General features: G+C 36.3%; 1 protein-coding gene across 4 annotated transcripts in view; it reads left to right on the forward strand.

Annotated features, from left to right (window-relative positions):
• The window catches only part of Cept1 (choline/ethanolamine phosphotransferase 1), a 44,799-nt gene extending 19,027 nt beyond the window's left edge, over nucleotides 1-25,772 (forward strand). For 3 of the 4 annotated variants that reach the window (XM_021158267.3, XM_029475329.2, XM_029475328.2), the window contains exons 5-9: nucleotides 8,819-8,903; nucleotides 22,948-23,079; nucleotides 23,486-23,644; nucleotides 24,119-24,244; nucleotides 25,010-25,772. In XM_021158267.3, the coding sequence (XP_021013926.1) occupies nucleotides 8,819-8,903; nucleotides 22,948-23,079; nucleotides 23,486-23,644; nucleotides 24,119-24,244; nucleotides 25,010-25,129 (622 nt within the window). In that variant the 3' untranslated portion in view covers nucleotides 25,130-25,772. Of the gene's footprint in view, nucleotides 1-8,818; nucleotides 8,904-16,073; nucleotides 16,159-22,947; nucleotides 23,080-23,485; nucleotides 23,645-24,118; nucleotides 24,245-25,009 lie in introns of all 4 variants that reach the window. The other variant, XM_021158269.3, reaches the window with a different exon arrangement.
• Nucleotides 25,773-27,464: the final 1,692 nt, after the last annotated feature.

The raw sequence follows: 27,464 nt of genomic DNA on the forward strand, positions 1-27,464 counted from the left end.
CCAGGTTCAATCCCTAATATTGTTAATAATTAATTTAATTTAGTAAAATAACTTGTAGTATCAAGGCCAAAGCAAACACCTAAATTTAAATTAGATACCATAAAGGAAAACTATACAAGTATATTTTGAAGTAATAATGAAATGCCTTTTTAAAGTAAAAATGAGCTACTACAGCATGCATGGGAAAGTGCCATTAGTACTTTACACCTAACTAGCTACTCATCAAAACAGAACAAAATAAAACAGAACAGTATAATAGAGGATAGAAAATACATAAATCCCCCCTCCCCAGTACTACTGGAGTTCACACGATTTTCTCAGTACCATATATAGTTAAGTATAGGATAGATTAAATTCAGTCAATTTTGTATACATGAAAGTGAAAATATTCTTTTTGACTAACAAAGAACAAGGTCAATTCTCAGCTATGGTTTAACTAAAGACATTTTTATATATGGCTTCTTTATAGTTTTTCATTGGGAAAATAAAAGCCACCTTAACTTGAGAAATACTACTTTTGAATACTTTGAGTTGTTTTAGTGTCATTTATACATGGGTGAAAGGAATCCTTAACATGTCTCTTTTGCATCTAATAAATTCAGATGTTTATGTTCTCAGTACTTTATAAAGTAGAATGTTTTCCAAATAAGAAGCTTGGGGAGATGGACATGGTGGTGCATGCCAGAGCTTTGGTAGCTGAGGGAAGAATAGTGGAAGATCAGAGCTAGCCTGGGCTACATAGGGAGACTCTTTCAAAAAACTGAACAAAAAATTAAGAAAAAGACATTTTTGTTCTTCTTAGTCTCATTTTTAGTTCCTATTTTAAGTTCATAGTATCTTGAACAAATAGAGAAAACATTTAATTCATAAAGGCTAAAGAGATGGCTCAGTGGTTAAAAGTGTCTGCTGTTCTTTCAGAGGACCAAGTTTTGGTTCCCAGCACTCCTGCCTGGCAGCTCACAGCCACCTTTTATTTCATCTCCATGAGATCTGACACCTTCTGGCCTCTAAATATAATAAATCATTTTTTAAATGGATTTTAATTCATCTGTGGCTAAATACTTTCCATTTAAAATCTAGCATTTTGAGAAAACAAACATGCTTTGGATACATATTTCTCAAGTTTATGAGCTGCTGTGGAGCTAAAAACCTCCTTTCACAGAAAATGGTAGTGACTATGACATCTCTGCAGACCCTTGTCTCACATCCTGGTAGACTGAGTCAGTGTTGCTCTAGCCCTGTACATTTTACTGGCCTTGATAGGAAGGATTGAGGAAAGACATAAAGTCAGAGAACTCAATAGAAAAGCTGGGCTAGTGAAAGAAGAAAAATGTTAGGAGTTGACACAGAAGTATAGAAATACAAAGTCCCTTCCAATGACCTGGAGTTGGGTAGTGCCAGATGCAACAGAAGTGCTGAAAGTGAATAGAATTCATTCTGTACCCTGAAACAAAGGAGTATTATGTGCTGTGAGATATATTGTATTCCTCTCCCATTTACCACAGCGTTGTTTTTTTAAAAGAGAACTATTGTGATTTGAAACTCACAATTGTAATCAATCATCTTTAAATGACTATAGTTTAGATTATATGAAAGTTCTTATTTCTGCTCTTAAGTCTTAAATCCTCTATATCTAGGTGTTTTTAGATTGATATCGTATAGGCATATATATATATATGTATAATTTTATTTAGTTATTGAGATAAGCTCTTACTACACTGGAACTCACAGTGTAGACCAGGCTGGACTCAAATCTGAGATTCACTTGTCCTTCCTGATTGCTGGGATTAAAGATGTATGCTATCATGCCCAGCAAAATCATTTTTTTAAATGAAATATGCTTATAAATAATTTGTCTTTATCTTTTAATTAAAACTATATTTATACAAAACACTGACCTTAAAATATCTCCCACATTGTACAAGCAGAACTCTTTTGTTTGTTTGTTTGTTTCTTGTTTGGAGATAAGGTCTCTTTCTAGCCCAGGCTGACCTAGAACTTACTGTGAATAGGCAGACCTTAAACTCATGGCCATCCTTCTGCTTCAGCATCCCAAGTGCTGGGATTACAGAACTGCATTACCACACTTGGTGGGGCATTTGCTAAATTTTTTTGAGGGGACAAAGAAAGAAGCAAAATTTTCAAGTTATGAGGAGGGGTTATAAGTTGAACTCAGGCCATGATTTTTTTTTTTTTTTCTATTGCTGTCGTAACTAAAACAACTTGTGGAAAAATGGGTTTTTTTCATTTTGTAGATCAGTCCATTATGAAGGCAAGGCCAGACAGGAACCTGGAGGCAGTGACTGAAGCAGAAGCAATCAAGGAGCATTCTTACTGACATGCTCTCTTAGGCTTGTTCAGCCTGCTTTCTTATACAGTTCAGGACTACCTTAGCCAGGGGCAGTACTTTACCTGTGGGCTGTACTGCATCAATCACTAATCAAGAAAATGCTACATAGGCTTGTTTAGGCAGGCCAATCTGATGGAGGCATTTGTCAATTGAGCCTCTCTATTCTCAGATGACACTAAACGTATCAAGTTGACAAAAAAAAAAAAAAAGATTTTTATGTGTTCTTGGATTCAGTTTGCTAGAAGTTTATTGAGTATTTTTGAATTGATATTCATAAGAGAAATTGGTCTGAAGTTTTCTTTCTTTGTTGGTTCTTTGTGTAGTTTATGTATCAGAATAAACTGTGGCTTCATAGAATGAATTCTGTAGTGTTCCTTGTTTCTATTTTTTGGAGTAGTTTGAGGAATGTTGGTATTAGCTCTTTTTTTATTTTTTATTCTTATTTATTTATTTATTTATTTATTTATTAAACTCCAGATTTTATTCCCCTCCCAATCCACTCTCTGACTGTACCACATCCCATACCTACTCCCCGTTCCCCTGACTCCATGAGATGTTCCCTCCCCAGCAGACCTCTAAACTCTCTGGGGCCTCCAGTCTCTTGAGGATTACATGCATCTTCTCTGACTGAACCCAGACCCAGCAGTCCTCTGCTGTATATGTATGTGTTGGGGGCCTCATATCAGCTGGTGTGTGCTGCCTGGTTAGTGATCCAGTGTCTAAGAGATCTCATTGGTCCAGGTTAATTGAGACTGCTGGTCCTTCTATAGGGTTGCTCTCCTCCTCAGCTTCTACCAGCTTTTCCCTAATTCAACCACGGGGGTCAGTAGCTTCTCTCCATTGGTTGGGTGCAAATATCTGCATCTGACTCTTTCAGCTGCTTGTTGTTTCTTTCAGAGGGCATTCACAATAGGTCCCTTTTTGTGAGTGCTCCATAGCCTCAGTAATAGTGTCAGGCCTTGGGGCCTCCCCTTGAGCTGGATCCCACTTTGGACCTGTTGCTGGACCTTGTCCTTAGGCTCCTCTGCATTTCCATCCCTGCGGTTCTTTCAGACAGGAACAATTATGAGTCAGAGTTTTGACTGTGGGCTAGCAACCCCATCCCTCACTCAATGCCTTTCTGCTGGAGGTGGGCTCTACAAGTTCCATCTCCCCACTGTAGGGCATTTCATCTATGGTCCCTTCCTTTGAGTCCTGAGAGTCTCTCACCTCCTAGGTCTCTGGTACATTCTGGAGGGTCTTCCTACCAGGAGAGATTGTCTGTTTCCATTCTTTCTGCTGGCCCTTAGGGCTTCAGTCCTCCCCACCAAGGTCTGGTAGAATTCTGCACTAAAGACATCTGACCCTGGGCTTTTTTTGATTGGGAGGTTTTCAGTGACTTCTAGTTCCTTAGGGAATATGGGTCTGTTTAGATAGTTTACCTGCTCTTGATTTAACTTTGGTATGTGGTATCTGTCTAGAAAATCATCCATTTCATCTAGATTTTCCAATTTTGTTGAGTATAGGCGTTTGTAGTAGGATCTGATGTTTTTGTTTTTTTTTTTAATTTTTCTCAGTTTCTTTTGTTATGTCTCCCTTTTCATTTCTGATTTTGTTAATCTGGATACTATCTCTGCCCTTTAGTTAGTTTGGCTAGGGGTTTATCTGTCTTGTTGATTCTCTCACAGAAGCAGTTTTTGCTTTTGGTGATTATTTGTATCATTCTCTTTGTTTCTTTTTGGTTGATTTCAGCCCAGCATTTGACTATTTCCTACCTTCTACACCTCTTGAGTGTGTTTGCTTATTTTTGCTCTAGAGATTTCCGGTGTGTTGCTAAGTTGCTAGTGTAGAATCTCTCTAATTTCTTTACCAGGGCACTTAGTGCTATGAATTATCCTCTTAGCACTGTTGTCATTGCATCCTATAAGTTTGGGTATGCTGTGTCATCATTGTCATTGAATTCCAAGAAGTCTTTAATGTCTTTCTTTATTTCTTCTCTGACCAAGTTATCATTGAGTAGGATTGTTTAGTTTACAAGGGTATGCGAGTTTTCTGTTGTTTTTGTTATTATTAAAGTCTAGCCTTAGTCCATGGTGATAAGATAAGATGCATGGGATTATTTCAATCTTCTTGTATCTGTTGAGGCTTATTTTATGACCAATTATATAGTCAATTTTGGAGAAGGTTCCATGAGGTGCTGAGATAAAAGAGTAGTCTCTTGTTTTGGGGTGAAATGTTCTGTAGATATCTGTCAGATCTGTTTGGTTCATAATCTTTATTAGTTTCACTATGTCTCTGTTTAGTTTCTGTTTCCATGACCTGTCCATTGGTGAGAGTGAGGAGTTGAAGTCTCCCACTATTATTGTGTGGGGTTCAATGTGTGTTTTGAGCTTTAGTTAAGTTTCTTTTATGAATGTGGGTGTCCTTGCATTTGGGGCATAGATGTTCAGAATTGAGACTTTCTCTTGGTGAATTTTTCCTTTGAATATGAAGTGTCCTTCCCTATCTTGCTTAATAAGGTTGAAAGTCTGTTTTATTTGATAATGGCAACTTCTGCTTGTTTCTTGGGAATTAGGATATTGGTGTAGAATTGGGGAGAAAAGGGTGGAAAAAGAAGATTGTAGAGTAGAAATTATCAGGCAGTAGAACAAGATGGCGAATTTGATTTGGTTTTTGAGACAGTAATCTCAAACTGAGTAGGTATAGGTGGCCTAGAATTCCTGATTGTCCTGCCTATACCTGCCAGGCACTTAGATCCAGCTTTTCTACTTGATTTTTTTTCTCCATCCAGAATAGATGAGAAAATGGTCTTCATTATAGTATTGTTTCTCACTTCTTTTTTTTAAATTTAGATATTTTCTTTATTTACATTTCAAATGCTATCCCAAAAGTTCCCTATACCCTCCCCCCGTCCTGCTCCCCTACCCACCCACTTCTACTTCTTGGTCCTGGCATTCCCCTGTACTGGAGCATATAAAGTTTGCAAGACCAAGGGGCCTCTCTTCCCAATGATGGCTGACTAGGCCATCTTCTGCTACATATACAGCTAGAGATAAGAGCTCTGGGGGTACTGATTAGTTCATATTGTTGTTCCACCTATAGGGTTGCAGACCCCTTCAGCTCCTTGGGTACTTTCTCTAGCTCCTCCATTGGGGGCTCTGTGTTCCATCTTATAGATGACTGTGAGCATTCACTTCTGTATTTGCCAGGCACTGGCATAGCCTCACACGAGACAGCTATATCAGGGTTCCTTCAGCAAAATCTTGCTGGCGTATGCAATAGTGTCTGGGTTTGATGGCTGATTATGGGATAGATCCTTGGGTGGGGTAGTCTCTGGCTGGTTCATTCTTTCCTCTTAGCCCCAAACTTTGTCTCTATAACTCCTTCCATGGGTGTTTTGTTCCCTTTTCTAAGGAGGAATGAAGTATCTACACTTTGGTCTTTTTTCTTCTTGATTTTCTTGTGTTTTGCAAATTGTATCTTGGGTATTATAAGTTTCTGGGCTAATATCCACTTATCAGTGAGTGCATATCAAGGGATTTTTTTTCTTGTGATTGGGTTACCTTAATAAGGATGATATCCTCCAGATACATCCATTTGACCAAGAATTTCAAAAATTCATTGTTTTTAATAGCTGAGTAGTACTCCATTGTGTAAATGTACCACATTTTCTGTATCCATTCCTCTGTTGAGGGACATCTGGATTCTTTCCAGCTTCTGGCTATTATAAATAGGGCTGCTATGGACATAGTGGAGCATGTGTCCTTATTACCAGTTGGAACATCTTCTGGGTATATGCCCAGGAGAGATATTGCTGGATCTTCCAGTAGTACTATGTCCAATTTTCTGAGGAACCACCAGACTGATTTCCAGAGTGGTTGTACAAGCTTGCAGTCAAACTAGCAATGGAGGTGTGTTCCTCTTTCTCCACATCCTTGCCAGCATCTGCTGTCACCTGAATTTTTGATCTTAGCCATTCTGACTGGAGTGAGGTGGAATCTCAAGATTGTTTTGATTTGCATTTCCCTGATGATTAAATATGTTGAACATTTTTTCAGGTCTTTCTCAGCCCTTCAGTATTCCTCACTTGAGAATTCTTTGTTTAGCTCTGTACCCCATTTTTTAATAGAGTTATTTGAATTTCTGGAGTCCAGCTTTTTGAGCTCTTTGTATATATTGGATATTAGTCCCCTATCAGATTTAGGATCTGTAAAATTCCTTTCCAAATATGTTGGTGGCCTTTTTGTCTTATTGACAGTGTCATTTGCCTTATAGAAGCTTTGCATTTTCATGAGGTCCCATTTGTCAATTCTTGATCTTACAACACAAGCCATTGCTGTTCTGTTTAGGAATTTCCCCAATGCCCATATCTTCGAGGCTTTTCCTCACTTTCTCCTCTATAAATTTCAGTGTCTCTGGTTTTATGTGGAGTTCTTTGATCCACTTAGACTTGAGCCTTGTACAAGGAGATAAGAATGGATCAATTCACATTCTTCTACATGATAGCTGCCAGTTGTACCAGCACCATTTGTTGAAATTGCTGTCTTTTTTCCACTGGATGGTTTTAGCTCCCTTGTCAAAGATAAAGTGACCATAGGTGTGTGGGTTCATTTCTGGGTCTTCAATTCTATTCCATTGGTCTACATGTCTGTTGCTGTACCAGTACCATGCAGTTTTTATCACAATTGCTCTGTAGTACAGCTTGAGATCAGGCATGGCATGGTGATTCCACCAGAGGTTCTTTTATTGTTGAGAATAGTTTTTGGTATCCTAGGTTTTTTTGTTATTCCAGAAGAATTTGCAAATTGCCCTTTTGTTTGTTTGTTTGGTTGGTTGGTTGGTTTTTTTGTTTTTGTTTTTGTTTTGTTTTTTGTTTTTGTTTTTCAAGACAGGGTTTCTCTGTATAGCTCTGGCTGTCCTGGAGCTCACTTTGTAGACCAGGCTGGCCTCAGCCTCCCGAGTGCTGGGATTAAAGGCGTGCGCCACCACGCCCGGCCAAATTGCCCTTTCTAATTCAGAGAATTGAGTTGGAATTTTTATGGGGGTTTCATTGAATCTGTAGATTGCTTTCAGCAGGATAGCCATTTTGACTATATTAATCCTGCCAATCTATGAGCATGGGAGATCTTTCCATCTTCTGAGATCTTCTTCGATTTCTTTCTTCAGAGACGTGAAGTTCTTATCATACTTATCTCCACATAGACCCACCTAATAGTTTCTTTCTTCAGAGACGTGAAGTTCTGATCATACTTATCTCCACATAGACCCACCTAATAGTTTCTTTCTTCAGAGACGTGAAGTTCTGATCATACTTATCTCCACATAGACCCACCTAATAGTTTGAGATAGAAGAGGTAGGAAAATTAGCACAAGATTGTGACTTTTCAAAATGTTCATTGCAGCCACTAGAAAGAAAGAAAGATTATCTTCCAATCTTATAGGTAAAAGACATGTTTTAAAAATTGGGTGCCAGTGGGGTAGAATGTAATTCAGTTGGTGTAAAGCTTGCCTAAGCATTGACAAAAACCTGGGTTCCATCTCTAACCTGGGTTGCATTTCCCACCTAAAGAAATAGGATTAATGGGACTTGGTTATAATCTTAGCACTCTAGAGGGTAAGGCTTGGAAGAACAAAAAGTTAAAGTCTTCCTTGGATAAATACAGATTTTGAGACCAGCTGAGATAGGGACCTTGAGTTTTTCTTCTTTTTTTAAAGTGTTTTCCATGGTGCTATAGGCATAGCATTACAACACTGGGTAAGTAGAGGTAGGTAGATCAAGGTCACCTATGGTATATAGAGATTTCTAAGCTGCTATAAGCTATATAGACTCTAGCTCTAAAATAAAGAAATAATTCCTAGGCAAAGGAACTTAAGATGTACCATGGTAAAGTGCTACCTAACATGCACAAGAAAGGATGTTGGTTTGATCCCCAAAACTGGGCATGATAAATTACTCTGGGGAAAGGTGAATAACTTGCATATCACAAATTGTTATTTAAATCCCTTTATATCTTATAAAATAATGTAGTAGATTTAAATCAAATGTATTTTTTAGGTATCTCTATTTCAACTTAGAAATAAAAATGAAACTTTCAGAAGTTAGGGACTAAGAATGTAGCTGTCTACAAGACAGTCTGCATGGTTTTTATTATTAGAGGGACTTTTGATGTAATTAAATTGCATAGCAAGTAACATTTGCCACTCATCAGTAATTGACTATATCCTTAGTACTAATATTTCCAAGTGCCTACTCACAAGTTGTTTTATTGTGTTATAGTTCAATCTTTTAAACTACTAATGTGATTTGAATAAGAAATATTTGTGTATGCACAAGGATATCAGAACACACAAATTGTGTCATTTAGTCTGAATGTCTTTTTAAATGGAATGCTTCCTTTGAAGTCTAGTTTTTGCTACCTGTTTTAATAGGGCTCATTAGAAAAATATCTGAGTAAAGTTATTTTGAAATGTTTGTTTCCTTATACATAGATTCGATGTTACAGAGTCCCAGATCCTAATTATATTATTCCAGCTTCTCTCAGGAACCGTGGGGCCTTGGTTCTGGAACTTCACGGTAACTGCTAGAATATTAATGCAGTTTAATGAACAATGGCGTGAATTCAATTAAGACAGCACCTTTGTCATGCACAGAATAATTGAAAAAATGAAAATTCAAATGTGTCTGGTGTTATTTTACAGATAAGTGTTATTAGAAAATAAATGATTTTAAAATAATAGGGCAATAAAAATCCACCCTATCTATCTATCTATCTATCTATCTATCTATCTATATCTATATTTATATATGCATATATATGTATGTGTATATATATTATATATATAACAAAACTTTTCAAAAATACACTATCTCTGATGTGGATAGCAATATTATCTCCACTTACCTGTAGTACTTAACATTGTTGGGAATCTATGTGATATTTTTAAAACAAACACCTTCCACCATTTTTATCTTTTATCATATTTATCTTTTCTTTCATATATATAAAAGAAGTATATATGCATTGATTGATTGTTTATATATACATATATTGCTATTTGGGAACAGCAAGCAGAGTTTTGTTTTTCACATAATTGAGTAACCTCCATTTAGGAAACATTCTGCTTACTTTCTTAACGTCTTAGCATGTCCTTTCACTACTGTAGTTCTGCTTGGATTCACAATAATCTTAGTGTAAACAAAGCAAAACAAACAAAATAACTCCACAGATAGAAGCTAGACTCTTATAGTCTCAATTCTGTTTCTTCTAACGTTTTCCTCTCTTACTTGTGATTTTTGAAATTCCCCTTAGCCCTTTTGTTACTATAGCCATCCTTTGAATGTCTTCACTTTCTCCTTTTTTCTCCAATAGATGTATATTTCCCTAATGAAGTTCTAACTGCTAATATACGAGTTTTTTTCCCCCCTCTCACATTAGAATTGTAGTTTTGACATTGTGACTTTTAGGAAGTGTTAACCTGGTCAGATAATCCAGAATCCCTTAAACTATAACAGGAAAGTTTACAAGCAGGACTAGAACTTACATTCATCTTATTTTGTCATTCAAGAATGTTTCATTTGTTCATATGAAAAGCTGACAAGTCACTCTGACTGTCAAGGCTGCATTACCTTTCTTCCACTTTGTCAGCAGAGTATTTTCTGAAAAGCACATTACAGCATTCTAAACCCAGTTACTCAGCAACGGCAAGGATACTCTGGAGACAAAATATCCTTGGGACATGGAGAATTCTGAAACATATATTAGTAGGTTCTAGGAGCAAAACAAAAGCCATATTTGACTTGAGTTTACAATGTGTTTGCATAATTATTTAGACCTCACTCTACCCCTTTTCACCTTTTTCTCACCACAGACCTTATCTTTATGCCATTATAATTGTCTAGAAAATTGGGGGGGAGGCGTTTTTTTTGGGGGGGGGTGTTTTTGGGTTTTTCAAGACAGGGTTTCTCTGTATAGCCCTGGCTGTCCTGGAACTCACTCTGTAGACCAGGCTGGCCTCAAACTCAGAAATCCGCCTGCCTCTGCCTCCCAAGTGCTGGGATTAAAGGGGTGCACCACCACTGCCCGGTGACAAATTGTTTTTGATGGTTCAATTATTATTGCTTACAGCTAACCACATATCTTTACCTATAGTATCAATGAGACTAACAATCAGAAAAGGGGCAGCATTATTTACTTCCATGTAGTTTTCATTTTTATACAAATAAAAATAACAGACATTTGGTTCAGGATTTAACTTAGTGGTTGAGTACTTGCCTAGCATACCCAAAGCCATGACTTTGATCCCCAGCACCAGAGCTCTGTGTGCTATGCTAAAATGTTTTGGAAACTAATACATTTAAATATGATTAAAATTTTTTAATTGTGCTCTATTTTCTCCAGATATGCTGCTTTTACTTTTATAGGTACTAACCTTTAAAGATTTCGTCTCCTCCTTAGTTTGTCATACTTGATCATTCATTTAGTGGTCAGTGATTTTAATAACTGGAATTAAATCACCAAGTATGTTCATTTAGTTTTTTCAAAGTGGAGGAAAAACACTTTAGAAAAATTATTAATTTTTTTCTAAATGAATTTACTAACCTTTAAACTATACTCTATTGTGTACTGTATACTAGCAGTGTTTGCTAAAATTGTACTACAGAACCATCACCCTGAAGTGATACTAAAGAATATAAACATAGGACAAACATTTATCTCAACTGACTGATGGATTGAAAAATTAGGGTTTCAGAATGGCATAAGAGCAGCACTCCCTTTACCTATCAAGTTCACACTTATGTTCTCTGTAACTTATGGAAAGTGATGGTTTTACCTCCTAGGGTAGCTGTAAAGATAGAAGTATTAAGAGCATGTAACGCACTCATGGCAATCTACCTGACATATAGAGAGAGAATCTTTATTTTAAAGCCTTAGCAACTTCCAGTTCTATACAGATTTTGTCAGTAAGAAAGCAATTCTTTAACTGCATACTGATGATGCTAAATAAGAAGACCCTAGGTGCTTCTGTTTTTAAGGCTGCCCCTTAAGTCTGGGCCTACTCTGGTTCCTGCTTCAGAGGACTTGGGGTATATTTGTCTCTGTTGATAGTTTTTAGTGGGCTTTCTCTTTTTAATTTTCTGAAAAATTCTGAGGATCCATAGTTCTATGGTAGGTAATCCTGATTTTAATATTTCTCCTTATTTAAAAACTGAACAGATTTGTTTTCTCTGTATATAGTGTTTGAATTAAAAATACTTTAGTTATCATTGAGCAGTGTAGTAAACATTAGCTACTATTAATAAAAGCTTGTCATGTACCATTTGCCTCTTCTTGAGAGTAGAAAGTAAATTACCTTGGCTGATCTTTTCAGTCCTTAACACTGCATCTCACCCATAGCATTTGACTGCCACATTCATTTACAAACAATTCTGTAGTTAATAATACCCTAATCACTGAATGTGATTCATATGAATATGAGTCTGTCAAGTTGATAATTTTTAAGGGAAAAGCTTGTTTTTGTTAATGTAAACTCATCAGTCAGATTGTACAAACTAAGGTAGTTTTTGTTTTGTGTGTGAATTTATACCTACTGTATATTCTATGTTAAACATGCTAATAGTAAGCCCAAGTTACAAAACAGTTATATTTAATATTTACCTGTAATAGAAATAGTTATACCTACAAATTAGCTGCCAACATTATCTATCTTTAAAAGTACTTATGACACCTGTAAAAGAAAGATAGATGAAATTATCTTATCTGGGAGGGGAAAGCTGTGTTAAGAGAAGATGATGATTATTGTTATCATGTCTTGTGGATTCAATGGGATCCCTCATTACAAATTGAATTAGAACTCAAACCAAATGCATTTGTGCATTTACTATTTCTCTGGAAGATGAGACTACAAATGAAACTTGGAAAATAGTCAGGGACTAGGTTGTCACTTAGTGGTGGAGTGCTTGTCCCCCTGTGTTAGGCCCTGAATTTATCCCAGCACTGTAGGAAGAGCTCAGGAAATTTCCTCATAGTTTAGCTTGGGTTATTACACTTTATTACTTGTAAAGGCAGTTTTCTTTCTCTGATGTAATAACTGTCCTGATATGGAGATTTCTAAGCTGTCAACCTGTAGTGTTTGGTGGCTCCTGAGATTTTTATGTCAGCTAGAGAATTCTCTGTTCCCTTCTTTAGAGGTTAAAATGGCTCATATTCATTTAAGGACATTGTGTTCTCTTTATATCAATGTCTGACTATGTAACCCGTGCTGGCTGGCTTTGAACTTGCAGTTCTAATGCTTATGCCTACAGAGTACAGGCCACTGCCACCATGCTTGGTTCATTCTCCTGGCTATATCTTAGAATCGTGTTGTTAGAAACAATTTGCTATGGCTTAGCAGTTGAGAACACTGGCTGATCTTGCCAAGGTCAGTTCCCAGCACTGGCATTTTGGTCCACGACTGTCTGTAACTCTAGTTTCAGAGGACCTAACACTCTCTTCTAGCTTCTGCAGACACCAAACACACACACACACACACACACACACACACACACACACACACACACACAAGCGTAAACATATATGCAGCCAAAACACCCATACTTACAAAATAAAATAATGGCAGAATATTGAAGAAGTGATTGATCCATGGGCTTAGTGTGAACTTTGACCTGATTTTGACCTTGGACTGCCACCCTCATAGTCACTGCATCCACAGTCTAGGAAAGTTTAGACTCCATAATCTATAGTTTTTGTTTTTTGTTTTTCCTTCCCATCCTTTTTCAATGGTAGCCGTCTGAATAGTGTTTGTGTCTCTGGTTTGTAGTAGTTTAGATATAGTCTGACAAGAGTTTACATTTTGTATTGCTCACAGTCCCTGAGAAAATTCTTGTCCTTTAACAATGTGTTAAAAGTAGGTAGAAATAATAAGTTGTTTTAAATAAATATAGATAAGGTATTGATTTTAGTAAAGATATCAAACCATTTTCAAAGATAAAGAAAATTTTATTTTTTCCCTCTGAAGCTTCAGGTTCTAGCAAACTAATACAACAGAAACTTAATTTTATATTAATAGATCTTTGTTTTAGGTGCAATTATACTATAGATTACTATCTTCAAGGATGTTTTTTCTTAAGTGATGGTTATTGTCCCTTGATTTTGAAGACTAGTCATTAATTCGGCAACATTACCACGTTTTGTTTCCATTTTGAAAATAATAGAGCAGTGACTCAGTAGTTAAGAGCACTTGCCCCTCAATCTTGGCACCCATGTGATAACCCAGGCAGGAAAAGCAGTCCTGTGACTCAGTGTGTAACAGAATCTAAAGCCGTTTTTGACCTTTGTACAAACAACTGGCTTCGGATGTGCACACATTACCCAATCACACAGAAAGATATACACAAATAGGACAAATCTTTAAAAAAACAAACAAAAACTGATTGCAGAGATCTCAGATTGCTACTTAGACAAATACCCCTTCTAGAAAGTGGTCTTTCCTGCATGGTCAGTGTAGGAAGTTGAGGCCGCCCTGTTGAGTGTTTCTGTAAACTCTGCCCACACTGAGAGGATTGCTGGGAAGGTAGCAGAGTAGGCTGCCATGTAAGTGGCAATCTCCTTAACACCATCAGTAGCTGTTGTTTATTGCTATCATCTGAGCCTGCTTCCTGTAGTTCACAACCCTGTGGATTGCTTTGCACTGAATTGTGTCTAATTCTTCCAGGAGCAATGATGGACAATTTTTATGAAGGGAGTTCACACATTTGTTCTAAATCCAGTAAGCAATTATTAAAAAAGAAAAAAATACACCCATCTTCCAACTCCTAAGTTTTCCTTGGCCCTTTCTCCCACATACAGGGGCAGTATCTGAATAGTTTGGAAAATCTTCCAGAATTTGTCTTAAGACTCCCTACTTTGAGATGTTAAAGAGCTTTCCTGTTTCCTTTTGCTCTCAAACTCATCCACTGTACAAAGACTAAGTGTGTGAGGTTTCTCCATTTTAATTTTGTAATTCTATACTTCTGGCCCTTCCCCTTCCAAAAGGCAACTTCATATATCCAGCAAAATGTAAGATGTCTACCCTCCACCCAGGACAGAACCGATCATCTCTGACACACCTACCTGCTTAGTCCTCTGAGTCTGCTACTGAGTGTAATTCCCCTATTGGCGTCACCACTCACAGGTCAGCTCTACAGACTCTTTTTAGCTAACTTCAGTACAGCTTTTTTTTTTTCAATAAATGTATATATCAAAATGATTACATTACTATTTGCTGCCAACTATGCATTTATTTTAAAAACCATTTACCAGCAAATAAAGGTCAGTAGATTTTGAAAGAACTGATCTCAAGCCAATTCTGTGTGTGAGAACTTACATATCCTAAAGTTGTGTGGACGGCCTGCTTTAACTATCAGTTGTTTAAGTGAGGCTCTGTTCTGTACAAACTGAACCTCCTTGCTGTTGATACTTGGCTTTTCTTAGATTTATTTTCTTATAGTTAATAAAGTATCCACCTTGTTAGAAAACTAACACCATAAAAAAAGTGTAGAGTGGGAAATACCCTTACTCCCCAGTTGCCTCGCAGTCCACACACTGCCCTTCCCAAATAGCCAACACTTTCCTTAGTTTCTGATGTACTTCTAGAAATACATTGTGCAATTACTGGTAAAAACAAAAGGGATCAACTATTAGTTTATAATAGTCTTTTTTTTCCTCCACAAAACATAGGCTGTGCACATTGTGGAACTTGTTTTTCACTTAATATTTGATACTTTGCCATTTCAGTACTCAGGGTGCGGCTGTGCCACCTCAGAAAAGCTACACACTGTAGAGCTTAGGTAACCACACATTCATTAAGGAATTTAAATTTTTCCTACTTCTGTAATGAATAATCTTCTAAAAAGTGTACCCGTAGAATAAATTCTTTCCCCTAAAGTGTTTGGATTCCATGATGTAAGGACAGAACGTCACTCCCAAGCTTATGGGGCCTGTAGTCTGCTTAAGGGAAGGAGTCCCCACACAGGTGCTGTTCCTCAGGCTTTTTGCCCAGGTTGGGTTTTTTTTGTTGTTTTTGTTTTTTTTTCCTTTATTTATTTTTTTCTTCTTCAAACTTTCAGGCTCCTAATTTCTCTTGCCCGCTCCCCACACCTACCTCCCTTTGCACTGTCTCTTCTTGACCATCCGGTCATTTCCAATAACCTCAAAGCTCGTACTCAGCTACTTTCAACCATCTTTCCTGAATGTGAGGGTAGTTAACCGAGTGAGAGTAAGAATCTGATTCAGAATTGGTTAATTTTTTTTTTCCACACCAGTAGCACAGTGAACAGTAAATGAATATATCTAGGGGGCAATACATTTATTTTCTTTCAGTTAAAATTCACCATTTCAGTTGCTACTGAAGAGAGCTTAATTCATACTGTGTAGCTATGCAATGTAATTCTCTGCTTGATACTCAAAATTTAATACATACATATACCTTTTCTTTTTTGGTGGAAAAGGTTAAGTTATAGAAAATTTGCTTTGGAGAGGGGGGTTTTTATTGCTCTGAAATTTATCAAATTGAATTTAAAAGGCTCTAGATTTTATGTGATTTTGTTGATATCAAAATTTGGATGCCTCCTCTTCCCCCTTTGCTCCATATGTGAAATTTATCTTCTGTTGTGCATGATAGAGGGATGCTGCTTTGCTTGGGAGTAATTAACTGGGAATTGTGTTTTGAGTAATTCTGCTCTTTTGGCTTTTTTGTACCTAATCAGAATTGATGTGACTGAAGTGCAAATCTTCATAATAATCATGCATTTGCTGGCAGTGATTGGAGGACCACCTTTTTGGCAATCTATGGTAATTCCGTTCACATCGTGTATCCTACATAATGCATGTAATCTTCTGCTTGTGTTTCTAATCTAGGGTAATCCAGTTAAAGGGTAATGTTCAAAGTCATTGTTACTGTATTCTGAGAATGAAAGTTACTGCAAAGAGTAGGAAGTTTCTTTTTAGAACATGAGAATTATACTCTTTGGAGTTCTATGTACACTAAGGTGCTTTGAAGGCCATTGAGATTCTGAGTCCTTAGTGACATCCTATTTTACGTTCAAGGAAACAACAGGTAATGTGACAAGTAAGTTAAGTAGTGACATAATTAAATACTTTTTTCTCCTCTCTATGACTTTATTAGGTCTCTGTCATGTGCTTAATGCTGAATAACAAATTTAGGATTTATTATTTTAAATTACTCTGGCACAGGAAAAAAGGTATAAATATTGCCAAATTATTTCAGTGTTATGGATTATTTTAAATGTTAGGACCTTTTCTTCCTGCCCTGAAATATATTACTCTATATATACCCCACCCCTTTTAACCTGCCCTGAGCCTCTGAGAGACACAAGCCCAGAGACACAAGCTCTGAAACCAGACTGCCTGTTTGATCCAGGCTCCGTTGCCCCTCACTCTAACTTCTGCCTGTTAGAAGTTAGATAGCTGTCCGGCTTAGTTTCCTCTTCTGCAGTGTGGGGTAATGAGAGGACCTACTGCATGAATGAGTTCCTATGTGCAGTGCCAGTCAGGTGAAAAGCTCCCCAGTGAAAGCAGATGCTCCTGGTGTGATAGCTTCGTTTTGATTTGAGGTTGTTTTGCTTTGCTTTGTTCTGTCTGGGAAGAGGGATCAGACTGGCCTTATATAAATTATCCTCTGCCTTAGTTTCCCAACTTCTGTGATTAAGGAGAGCACCTCCACTTCACAGTTTGTTGAAGTATTGTTCAAGATTGGGCAGGGTAATTAGTACTCCCTAGTTATCAGTTAGCTGCTGTTCACTATCACCCTTTAGTAGTTACTTGATGTGGTTGTACTAAAAATGGTTAGTAATCCAAGATTAATATAATTCTTAAAAGTCAGATTAATTTCAAAATATAAAAGAAATTTTCTAAGACTTTCCCTTTACCCAATTCACTTCCTAATGGTAAATTAGGTACTTCCCTCTGTATTTATTGCCAAACATTAATTGCCTTTTGTTCAGGAAATGAGCTTTTAAAGAAAGAGATAAAGGAATAAAAACAATTTGCAGTCAGCCAAGAAAATTCTGAAACCATTCTTCAGGACACAATACCATTTGTGTGCCATAGATGTCACTGTAGACATCTCTTGGTTTTTTTTGTGACTGAAATACAGAGAAATTTTACTACCTTTGTCCTTTGATAGATGAGCTGCTTTTGTTCATCCTTTAAAAAAATGTTTAGCCTTTTAGGAAGGAAAAGTAAATTTGTTTTCCTAAATCTACATCATAAAGTCTAAATTCTACTCAACTTTCTCTTGTGACCCTAAATTTTTTTTCTCTGGAATATCTTAAAAATAGATGAAATGCCTAAATTTTTAAAAGTATTTTAATATCCATAAAATAAGAATTCTGCTTGAAGTTTTGAAAACCATTTTAACACCTGCCTTATAGAACTAAACATTAAATATGGTATTATATTACATATACATATATTTTAAATATAGTCTATATATCAAAATGAAATGTTATACTCATATTTTATTTCTTAGGGAGTGCCTAGCAGTAAATTAATTCATATAATTTTACCTTCCTTAGTAGAATTTGTACAAGTAAGTTATGTAAACAGCTTTTTCCAAAGCTCAAAGAATCATAGCACTTGTCAGGTAGAGGCAATGGGTCAAAAGTTGAAAGTCCTCAGCTACATAGTGAACTGTGTCAGACTGGGCTCTTTAGGCCAGACTCACAATAGCAACAAAATATCAAATGTTTATCCTATCTTTTCTTATAATTAAGATAATATAATGTGTTTTAATCACACTGGAGGGTGGCATTTTTCTTACTGTCATCTGTTTGATTGTTTATTAAGGCTAAGTCTTAACTATTTATGTTCCCCAGGCTCATGATCCCCTTGCCTCAGCTCTAAGGTTCTGGAATTAGATCAGTTTAGGACCTTGCCTGCCTTTATCAAGATATTTTCTAAAGTTGCGAAACAGACTTAGTATATTTTGAAATTTGATTTCTAGACCATGCAGTCCAAATTCAAAATTAATATGGTTACTATGATTAGAATGTGTCAGGAAAAGAGATCTCATGATCTATTAATATCTCTATATTGTGATGTTTGCATCATTAAACTAAAAGGAAGAACCTAACTTCTTATAATAATTGGAGACCGTGAAATTATTTTTTTCTCAAAAATCTCAAATACTATACAGATTATTATTATTCCTTATCCTAAAAGCTTAAGGCCAGAAGTGTTTCAAATTGTGGGTGAATATATACCATCATTTAATTCCTAGTCTGAAAATCTGAAATTAGAAATGTTCCAAAATCTGATTTTAAGCATCAAGTTTTGAATTTTGCAGCATTTTTTAATTTTAGGATTAGTAGTGTCCAAACTCATTTTTCTTTTTATTTGGCTAAAAAGTTTACTATTGAATGAATGAATATATATATATATATATATATATATATATATACACACATATACACACACATATACACATATGCATATATATATATATTCATTATTATTATCTTTGGTTCAGAAACTGTGACTGCATGTAGTGATCCCATCATTTGTGTCAAAATGGACAAAATGTGTTTATTTAGAGCTCACATAGGAATTTTACATCCTTTTTTAAAATCTCTGCCCATAAAATAGGCTTTATTTTCCAAATCTTTGTTAAATTATAAGAATTTTACCATAAATTTAGCTATCGTATTTATTGTAAAAGTAAACAAAAACATTACAAATGTCTTCATAAGTTTAATTTTACAAAAGATCATTGTTTTGCAGAGGTGAGTGATTGACAGCTACTTCATTTGCATGACCCATTCTTTGCTACATTTTTTTTCCCAAAGAGATGGAGTTTTTAACTAAAGGTTATACGTGATTTTATTGCTATTTCCTGGGGTTTGTTTTGTTGTGAAAGGAATGCTTTAAATCACAAAAGTTTAATTCACATTTCAAGAAATAAAGTTTTGTTTATTGCTTCTTCCTAAAACATCTATCCTTTGGAACTATCTTAGAAAAGGAGTAGGGGTCTGGATATGAATATGTAAATAAATTAATCATGCAATTTACTCATGGTTATTTACAGTTGAGTTTGTTTGATTGATTGGTTGGGTGGTTGGTTTGTTGCTAGGTTTTTCAAGATAGGGTCTCTCTGTATAACTCTGGATTCACTTTCTGGACTAGGCTGGTCTTGAATTCAGATCTGCCTGCCTCTACCTCCCCAGTGCTGGGATTAAAGGTGTGCCTACTTTTGACTCTTTTAACTGCAGCCATTAATTAAATATTTTTCTTCCTTTTAGAATTTATCTAAAGCAATTAGGTAAATGCTGCTATAGCTAAATTATTTGAGGTTTTTTGAAGGAATGAATATTTTCTGTAGTATATTGTATTTATCTTTTTGAACTACAAGGCATTTTTTTCTCTATGCTGGGGATTAAGTACTTCAGGTTTGCTAGCCAAGTACTCTACCACTGAGCTGCAACCCCAACCATAAAATGGGAGACTTTTAAAACAGAGTTCCTTTACCCTTAAGTATTTTTTCTTAAATTTTGGATGTTGTAATTATGTTAACATTTTTAATTATTTTCATAGAATTCACTTAAAATAATTTAAATGAGGCTAGAAAAATGGTTCAGTAATTAAGTGCAAGTGCTGCTCTTGTAAGGACCCAAATTTAGTCCCCAGCACCCACAGCAGGTGGCTGATAACCACCTGTAATTCCAGCCTCAGGGTCTGCCACCCTCTTTTGGCCCCCACAGGCACTGAATTCACATGTACCAATACATATGCATGCATTATTAAAATAAATTTAGAAATCATTACTATAATTTCTACATTCTTTGCATAAAATATCTACTCTTAAAATCATTGTTTTATATTCACAAAACTTATTCAGTTACTGTGTATCTCCAAAATCTAACAAAATGAAAACATTGTATTTGGTAGAAGAGCTGAGAATTTAAAACTTCTTCCACTCTAACCTTTTTAAGGTCAGTTGTAATATATTGATATTTGAGTGCATACATGCACTGCCTGTCACAAGGCCAGATGATTTTCCCCTGACAATAGAAAAGACATCAGAACTTAAGGGAATGCTTAATTTTCCCAAGTTTGGAAGACTACTGAGATTGTAGACAGGCTTGAGGTAAGGGAGTTTTCAGATAGTTCCTTGGCTATTTCTATAGAGTAAGTACTGTTTGAGGGATGATAATGATGTGTGAGATGGTAGAGGAAAAAAGGGTTATAACAGACAAAATGCGCACACCTTCCTTGATCCTGAGTGTGAGGTAAACATAAACGTACTTGAAATGGCTTTGTTTTGTTTTTAAGTAGACCAGTGGTACCAGTTTGCAGGGGTCACCTGAGTCGTCATTGTACTTTGCCTCACATTTTCCTGTGTGCGTTACCTTTTCCATGTTAATGTGTTTAAGGTTGAAGAAAGATAGTTCTTTGTATTGTCACAAAACATGAATTTAACACACACAGAGAAAGGAGCAAGATCTGAATCTTCATTCCAAAATACATACCACCATCCATGACCAGTGAGAGAGATGACTCAGACAGTACGGACACTTGCCACTAAAGGCTGATTACCTAGTTCAACGATGCTCATGATGGAACAACTTCCACAAGTTATCCTCTGATTTCCACATGACTCCTGTCTTCCCCCAATAAATACTGATAATTTTAAAAATCAATTCAAAGTAAACCCTGCACTTGAACTTGCATTTTACTGGATGTAGCTAATATGACAGAATTGATGATAGCCCTGAAGTATTTTGGATACCTTGCTCCAGAGTCTTAAGTTTCTGGCTTACTCTGTAATCCAAGCCTTGTATTAATTGTCCTGGCTCTTCTAGTGTTTGTGTTTATTTGTTCTTCCAAAAGGACACAAACATGTATGATCCTAAAGCAGTGTCCCCAAGTTGTAAATATAAGTAATGGTGTTTGGTCAGGTTAGTAGTGTCATGAGTGACAGTTACAAACAGGGTACTGATACACTTGTCCTAATATGGATACCCCCTGTATTACTCTCTATAGGCGAGTGTCATATTTCTTCCTTTGCCAGAAACACCCATTGTCTCTGTAGAGGGAGAAGGGGGGCCGGAGCGGGGTGGCAGAAGACTGGACTATGGTAGGAAAGGAGCAGAATATTGAGTTACAGGCAGGTGCATCAGATTTAGATAGGAATGTCCCTAGTTTTCTGAACTAGAACAAAAAATCTACAGTAGTTCAAAGCCCATTACTACTTATTATCTCCTCTCTTGAAAAGCTTGAATTTTATTGGGCTATAGAATAGTAATGTAGGAATTAGGCAAAGAGGAGGAGAATTTGAGGTGTTGTACAAATTTCTGGACTTCATTTTAAGTGGAGCTATTTCATTTAGATGACTAAACCCCTGCTTAGTGTGACTTGAGATTCAAATTGTAATTTCCACTTTCTTTTTAGAGCTGCAGTTTTACAAGAGGGGATAGAGTTGTATAAACAAAATGAGATCTTGAGAGTTTTAAAGAAATGGACCCCATCCAGACATTTTAGATTTGTTTTCCCAATTTTATTGGAGTTTTATATTACAAAGAGAAACATCTTGTATCCTATTTTGTTTTAAAATATAGACAAATAACTGTTTTAAATAGTATAAATAGACCTGCTTTAAATGTTTTCATTGTAAAACCACATTACCTATCAAAGCCTTGCAAGCTTTTCTAATCTTATTCTTATAATTACTTCAGTATATCTTAGTTCATCTTACATTTGGACAAATTTTGAAACCAGAAAAGCAAAGGAATAAAAAAGAGGAAACACTTTGGTGACCTCAAACATTTAATATGTCTTCCATTTTAAATAATGAATATTGCAAGATTAAATATATATTATAAATTCACTCAGTTGAATCCCCCACCTTACTTTAGTGAATCACATTTTTAGTATACAGTCATATAGCAATGTATTATTTACTGAAAAGTAAGCTTTACATATTATGGTTGGAGGTATACATGCAAAGCTGCTGCACTAGTTTAGGAATACATGACTTTTTTCTTTTATCTGTAAATGCTACTTCAGTTGCCCTCAGCTTTCACTAGTGGGTTATATCCCAAAGGTCAGAGTTGGAATTTTTCTGCATAGAACTTTTCTCCTTTTTCATTCTGTACTGTACTAATTACAAGTATAATTTACAAATATCTCTATTACTTATGCTCTATACTGTCTAACAACTATGAAGGTACTACATATTTATAAGTGGAATTTAGAAAATATGCAAAAGAATGTAAAGGCACTCCTCTAAGAGAGAGAGAGAAAGAAAAAGATAAGAAAGAAAAGAATGAACAGTTTCACAAGACAGCTTCTTCATTCACTGTTGCCAGAACTTAGATCCATTCATAGAGCTTTACTGAACTTACAGTGCAAATTAATAACATTGGGATTTTGTGTTAGAAGTGAGTCTTGTCTTTTAAGACTTGTTATATTGCTCATAATGAGAAGAGAGGGAAATTGTCATTACATTAGTATTAACTATAAGGAGTAGAGAATATTTGAAAGTATGAATAAGTACTTGATTGTGCTATTTTCTTAGTTGAATGTGTATATATTTTAATTGTCTTTTCTCTCTACCCATTGAAGATTCCTGTGTTGAATATTCAAATGAAACTTCTTCCTGCACTTTGTACTGTGGCAGGGACCATATTTTCCTGTACAAATTACTTCCGTGTAATCTTCACAGGTGGTGTTGGCAAAAATGGATCAACCATAGCAGTGAGTATACCTTAAGATTTACAGATTTCTAACCAAAACTACTTCTTACCATTACTTTGTTTTTCATTTAAAATATAGGTAATCACTCATCAACTTAGGACTTCTATTAAGCCTTCAAAGTATATATTTATGAATACTTTTATATGCTCATAAGTGTACATGTTTTGTGTCTATGGGCACAACACACATGACTTTAGAAGTTATGCTTTGTAAAAATAAGTGACACCTGCCAAGCGCAGAACTCTTTGTGTCTTAGTGGTTCATTGCAGGATTTTTTTTTTTTTTTTTTCATTTGCAGTTCACTAGCAGCCACTGTGAGGCTTTGGGAAATTGGGGTAAAAGTGTTTTGTCGTGGATCCATGTAGTGTCTGACAGCACTAAATGCTCTTAACTCCACTCTGTACAGGGAACAAGTGTCCTTTCTCCTTTTCTGCATATTGGATCAGTGATCACATTAGCTGTTATGATCTACAAGAAATCAGCAGTTCAGCTTTTTGAAAAGCATCCATGTCTTTATATACTGACATTTGGTTTTGTGTCGGCTAAAATCACTAATAAGCTTGTGGTAAGTGCCTCAGTTTTTACTCTTTTAATATTGATCTTATGTTGGTTTTGTTAACCCGAATTTCATTCTGTGGCTTCCTAAGTAGTCCAAGAGTTTGCAATAAAATCTCTTAATATCAATGCAGGAGCTCTTTTCACCCTCCTGACACTCCATACTGCGCAAGCACTATATCTTTTCAGTGTCCTATTGACTCTTTAATTTGGTCATTCAGTTTATGCACATTCTTTGGTCTCATCAAGGACACACATTGAACCTCTTTGTACAGAAGTCTTTTCACCAGCATAGTTTGCATGATCATTCTCTTTCTCATATAATATTAACATTATTATGGCTTTAATTTTACAAACTCAACAGCTATTGCTAATTCATTCTTGAAACTCGGTATTTGTGCATAATAGCATCATACTGATTTACTACTTTGCTGGCAGTTCTAGAATGGAAGTGCCTAGTTCATTGATTTTGTTCTACTCTCAGGTTGCTCACATGACGAAAAGTGAAATGCATTTGCATGACACAGCATTCATAGGTCCAGCACTTTTGTTTCTGGACCAGTATTTTAACAGCTTCATTGATGAATATATAGTACTTTGGATTGCCCTGGTATGTATTGTACTCTCTTATTTTGTAAGCTACTTGTTTTCTTGTTTGAGTGAGACAGTCCTAAGAAATCATAGAATGATAATGATGACTAGAAATGCCAGAAACTACATTTGTAATGTGTTGAGAGTTCTTTTTGACATCAGTGTTAGCCAGCATGTGTGTTATTCTTACTAGACTTAAAAATTCCAAATTTCTGGTTGTATGTAAAACAGAAGTTCAGACTAGGATCAGCCATCATCACTCATTTATAAATTGTCTGCCCCCTGCTTTCATGCTGCACTGGCAGGGCTGAGCAGCTGTGGTAGAGACTACATCTCAGAAAGCTTGAACTATCGTGCTGAGTTTATAACTTAGCAGTCAGGTGCTTGGCTAGTGCACATGAAGCCTCATGTTTGATCCCCAGCACCGTTTTTAAAGTCAATCATGGTGGCAATGCCTGAGAGACCAGTACTTGGGAAGTGGAAGACAGGGAGGGGATCAGGAATTGAAGATCTTCCTTGGCTACATACTGACTATAGAAGCCTCTGTCTCAAAAAGCTAAAGTAAATAATAAAATGCGTGACATAATTGCTGTCTTTATAAGGAAGGATTTGTTAACCCTTAGTTAATAAAGGAGACACCAGGAGGCAATTGATTTACTCAACTGTATGAAATGGAAAGGTGACTTTGGAGAGAAGAAAGTCAGAAGCCACCTTCTTTCCTTCCAGGAAGCAGAGTGTGACCTGTGCACATGTTGAGAATAACCAAAATCTCTTCTCTTTGCAGGTCTTCTCTTTCTTTGATTTGATTCGTTACTGTGTCAGTGTTTGCAATCAGATTGCATCTCACCTGCATATACATGTCTTCAGAATTAAAGCCTCTACAGCTCACTCTAATCATCACTAAGGATGTGTCTGGGTTCTACTAAGCTCATGGTTCCTGCAAGAAGGAATTCGAACATATTAAGGACAACAGGGGTGGATAAGAACAAATATAATTTATAATAATCAATGTCATATAACTTTCATTCTTTGTTACTGGTAACACTCCCTAACTCCTGTTTAGAATGGGAATTTCAGGCCCCATCCTGTAAACTGAATATGTTGTCAAACAGGATTTGGCTCCAGAAAGCATGCAGGGAAAATACCGAGTGTTTGTGATTATTCAGAATATCACTATCATAGGAGCACATCCCCACTGGTGGTAAATCTAATGTAAAAATTTTGCAGGCCAAAAGATTGTTGCTTTATGATTTTAACAAATCATCATCTTTTCGTAACACCTTGTTTATTGTCTTCTCAGATGTTCTTTTGTAAGGAGCTCAGCTTGTGGCACATACATCTTACTAGCTTGTGAGGTGAGAGCAGTGATAAGGACCTTAAATTTAGATGGAAGGTTTCCTGTCTGTATATTGTTGAGGAAGTGATTTTATTATCAATCAAGAAATGGTGTTTCTCACGGGCTTGGGAAATCTTGATAGCATGCAGATAATGTGGTAACTTTGTCAATCCATTTTATTTTTTTAAATAAATATATGATCTCAGAACCAGCTTTTTTCTCAATTTTATTCAGGGGAACTATAAACTAAGTTTTCAATGTTTTTTAAAAGTTAAACAAACTTTATTTCTCTTCTTTAACAATTAAGGAAATATGGTCAGCCGTGTCATCATGGTGTGTTCATTTTTTCAACCTATGGGTCTTTATTTTGCAGTTATTACCCCATTATTTCAGTAATTGTTCAGATGGGGTGGAGGTGGGTTGTCACTTTGTACTCTCCATTTTGGTATTTAGACTGCACTTTAAGATAGGAGCCAGGTTTCTCTGTGAATCACATTTGCTTTCATTGTATACATATTTTCTGTTTCTTTAGTACAAAGGATAGTGAATCCCAGCACTCAGAGGTAGAAGCAGGAAGAGGAGCAGAAGTTCAAGGTTATCCTTGACTGGAGTTGTAGGCCAGTCTGGGCTATATAAGACACAGAAAATCGGAGGGGTCAGGATATAAAGATAATCTCTGACAAAGCAGGGGAAGGCAGGGGAAAGAAGAGGTAATCCTCCATTAGTACAGTTATATCTATTGTTTTATTTGATTATTTCAGCAGACTTAACAGGTGTTTATACCTAGTGGAAATTGAGACCTCAATTGGCTACCAGTTGTCACACAGTATTGCTACATTTGAGAATGGAGTTTAGGCTGTCATTCTAGCTGTTTTCTGTATCACTCCAAAGCTATAAACTGAGGTACTAGAGACTAACTGAAATAAATACATGTGTTCTAGATTTGTTTTCATCACAGAGGGAATCTGAAAAGCACTGTGTGGTTTTGGTCAAAGATACTACAAGCATCAGCCAATGGTTTCTTTGTAGAAAGACACAGCTGGCCCTGGTTGTTGAATTCACATACTTAATGAAGTATCAGAATCATTCAACATTGTGGATATTTCTGCAAAACATATTCCCAGGCCTTTTTTGGGGGGTGTGGGGGTGTGGTGTGGTCTGAACAGGGTCCCACAGTAGCTCAGGCTGGCCTTGAACTTTCAGTTCCCCTGCCTTAGCCTCCTGAATGTTAGGATTGTAGACTGTGCCATCACAACATGTTCAGGTTCAATCTCTATAGAGAATTTGGTAGATTATATTGGAACCTCATTATTTTCACAGCCCTAACAGGATTCTGGTCCTCAGGCTGAAACTTTTCAAGACCTAAGTAGGTTTAGCAACCACATCTACAAACCATCTAGAAAGATGTAATGATTCCTAGAAGTTGCAGAAGTAGTAGTTGGGCGTGGCGTGTGGAAATTTCCCACCTGCAGTAGGAGTTTGTGATCTCCAAATCAGAGTGTAACCTTCCCTTTTGTAACTTTATTCCAACCCCCATATCATCTGCATTCTTTGTTTGGAATTCTGAAACTTGTAAGAGCCACATTAAAAGATAGGCAAAACATTAAAAAGAATTCTTAAAGAGAAGATGCTTTTAAAGATGTTCGCCATCTCCTGCAGGGTTTAAACAAAGGTATAGAAAAAAGAAGGCCTAGGTAAACTACTAAATACCATAATGGTGAAAAACTGGCAGTGCAGGGATTGTTCGACCTTTAGCTAGAGAATGGATCTAAAGTCTTAATAAACACTTGATGAGATGACCAAAACTGAAGTTAAAGGACTGGCCCTGGCTAGGTTATGGGCAGTGTGACCTGTTGATGGAAGTCTTGGAATAGTAGCCTGCAAGGACTTCTGTTGATCAGGA

The sequence above is a fragment of the Mus caroli genome, unplaced genomic scaffold, assembly GCF_978045245.1.
Source record: "Mus caroli unplaced genomic scaffold, Mus_caroli_1 scaffold_3, whole genome shotgun sequence".
Lineage (NCBI taxonomy): Eukaryota > Metazoa > Chordata > Mammalia > Rodentia > Muridae > Mus > Mus caroli.